At 40.4% G+C, this 1,291-nt stretch overlaps 1 protein-coding gene across 1 annotated transcript; it reads right to left on the reverse strand.

The window, feature by feature from the left end:
• Window positions 1–698: 698 nt before the first annotated feature.
• LOC106477952 (histone H2B-like) lies at window positions 699–1,250 on the reverse strand. Its single transcript, XM_013938459.2, is given in 2 exon segments — window positions 699–1,142; window positions 1,144–1,250. Coding segments are annotated over 2 exon segments (375 nt in total). The 5' UTR covers window positions 1,174–1,250; the 3' UTR covers window positions 699–797.
• Between the last annotated feature and the right edge of the window lie 41 nt (window positions 1,251–1,291).

The raw sequence follows: 1,291 nt of genomic DNA on the forward strand, positions 1-1,291 counted from the left end.
ATCGTAGTTAAGCGAATGGTGACAACCTTTACATCCGTCGAAGGTAAATAACTCGCGGCTCTACATTAATTAACACCTTCATAATAGTCTAGCTAGACTAACGAAAAATTTGGGTGGATAAACGGTCATCTAGACAACTGTACACACACAATAGAGAGGCTTCGTGTACAGCTATAGCGAAAATGTCTATTAACGAATATAAGTTAATAATAAGTAGAAAACATTGTGTGAAACGTAATAGTAAGGCAAATTATTTAGCCACCACACGTATATCGACGTGCATACTGAATGGATTTAAAAGTAGTAGTCTCTGAGGGAGAGCAAGAAGGAGGCTACTTAGAAGCGAGATCCATATAAATGAAAAATATATATACATATACGTAAACGTTTGTAGTCGATTTAACGTAAATAAAGATACCACGATGTTCATACACTAAGCCCATACATGTTATCGCTGAGAGGTAGGAGATTAATCAAAGAAGAGCTACTTTATATTATTTCTGGGAAAATGGTTACGATACACACACACACACACACATACTCGAGCGATACAGAGTTCTCTCCTACGAAAGAGTACTATTCACGAATGTTTCACCTTACTCTCAGTGAATACTTTTCGTTACATATATATATGGAGAACCTTTATTTCTACTCGCACGTTATACACATTGTTGTGGAGAAACTGGTAATGAATGAAAGTGATATAGCTTCGTGTTGCACACGAAATGACTTTCTCCTTTTCAAGATGTGGTGGCCCTGAAAAGGGCCGTTTGAATTGAAAAGAGAAGAAAAACATATTACTTGGAACTGGTGTACTTGGTGATAACCTTGGTCCCTTCGGAGACGGCGTGTTTGGCCAACTCTCCAGGCAAAAGCAGACGTACTGCAGTCTGGATCTCCCTGCTCGTGATAGTTGATCGCTTATTGTAGTGGGCCAGTCGAGAAGCTCCAGCGGCAATTCTCTCGAAAATGTCGTTCACGAAGCTGTTCATGATGGACATAGCTTTGCTGGAGATTCCAGTATCCGGGTGGACCTGCTTGAGAACCTTGTAAATGTAAATACTGAAGCTCTCCTTCCTCCTCTTCTTTCGCTTTTTCTTTTCTCCAGCTCGTATGGCTTTCTGGGCCTTTGCAGCTAAGAATCACAGCATTTCCCGACGCTTGAGGTGGCATGGAGAAAAGTAGACTTTATTTCTCTCTCTCTTACTCAGAACATACACTAAAAAATGACCGGAAAAAACAACAACTAATCGTGGCAGGGGTTTAGTTTGAAGGAAGAGAGTTCTCTCTT

The sequence above is a fragment of the Limulus polyphemus genome, unplaced genomic scaffold (genome assembly GCF_000517525.1).
Source record: "Limulus polyphemus unplaced genomic scaffold, Limulus_polyphemus-2.1.2 Scaffold124248, whole genome shotgun sequence".
Taxonomy (NCBI): Eukaryota; Metazoa; Arthropoda; class Merostomata; order Xiphosura; family Limulidae; genus Limulus; species Limulus polyphemus.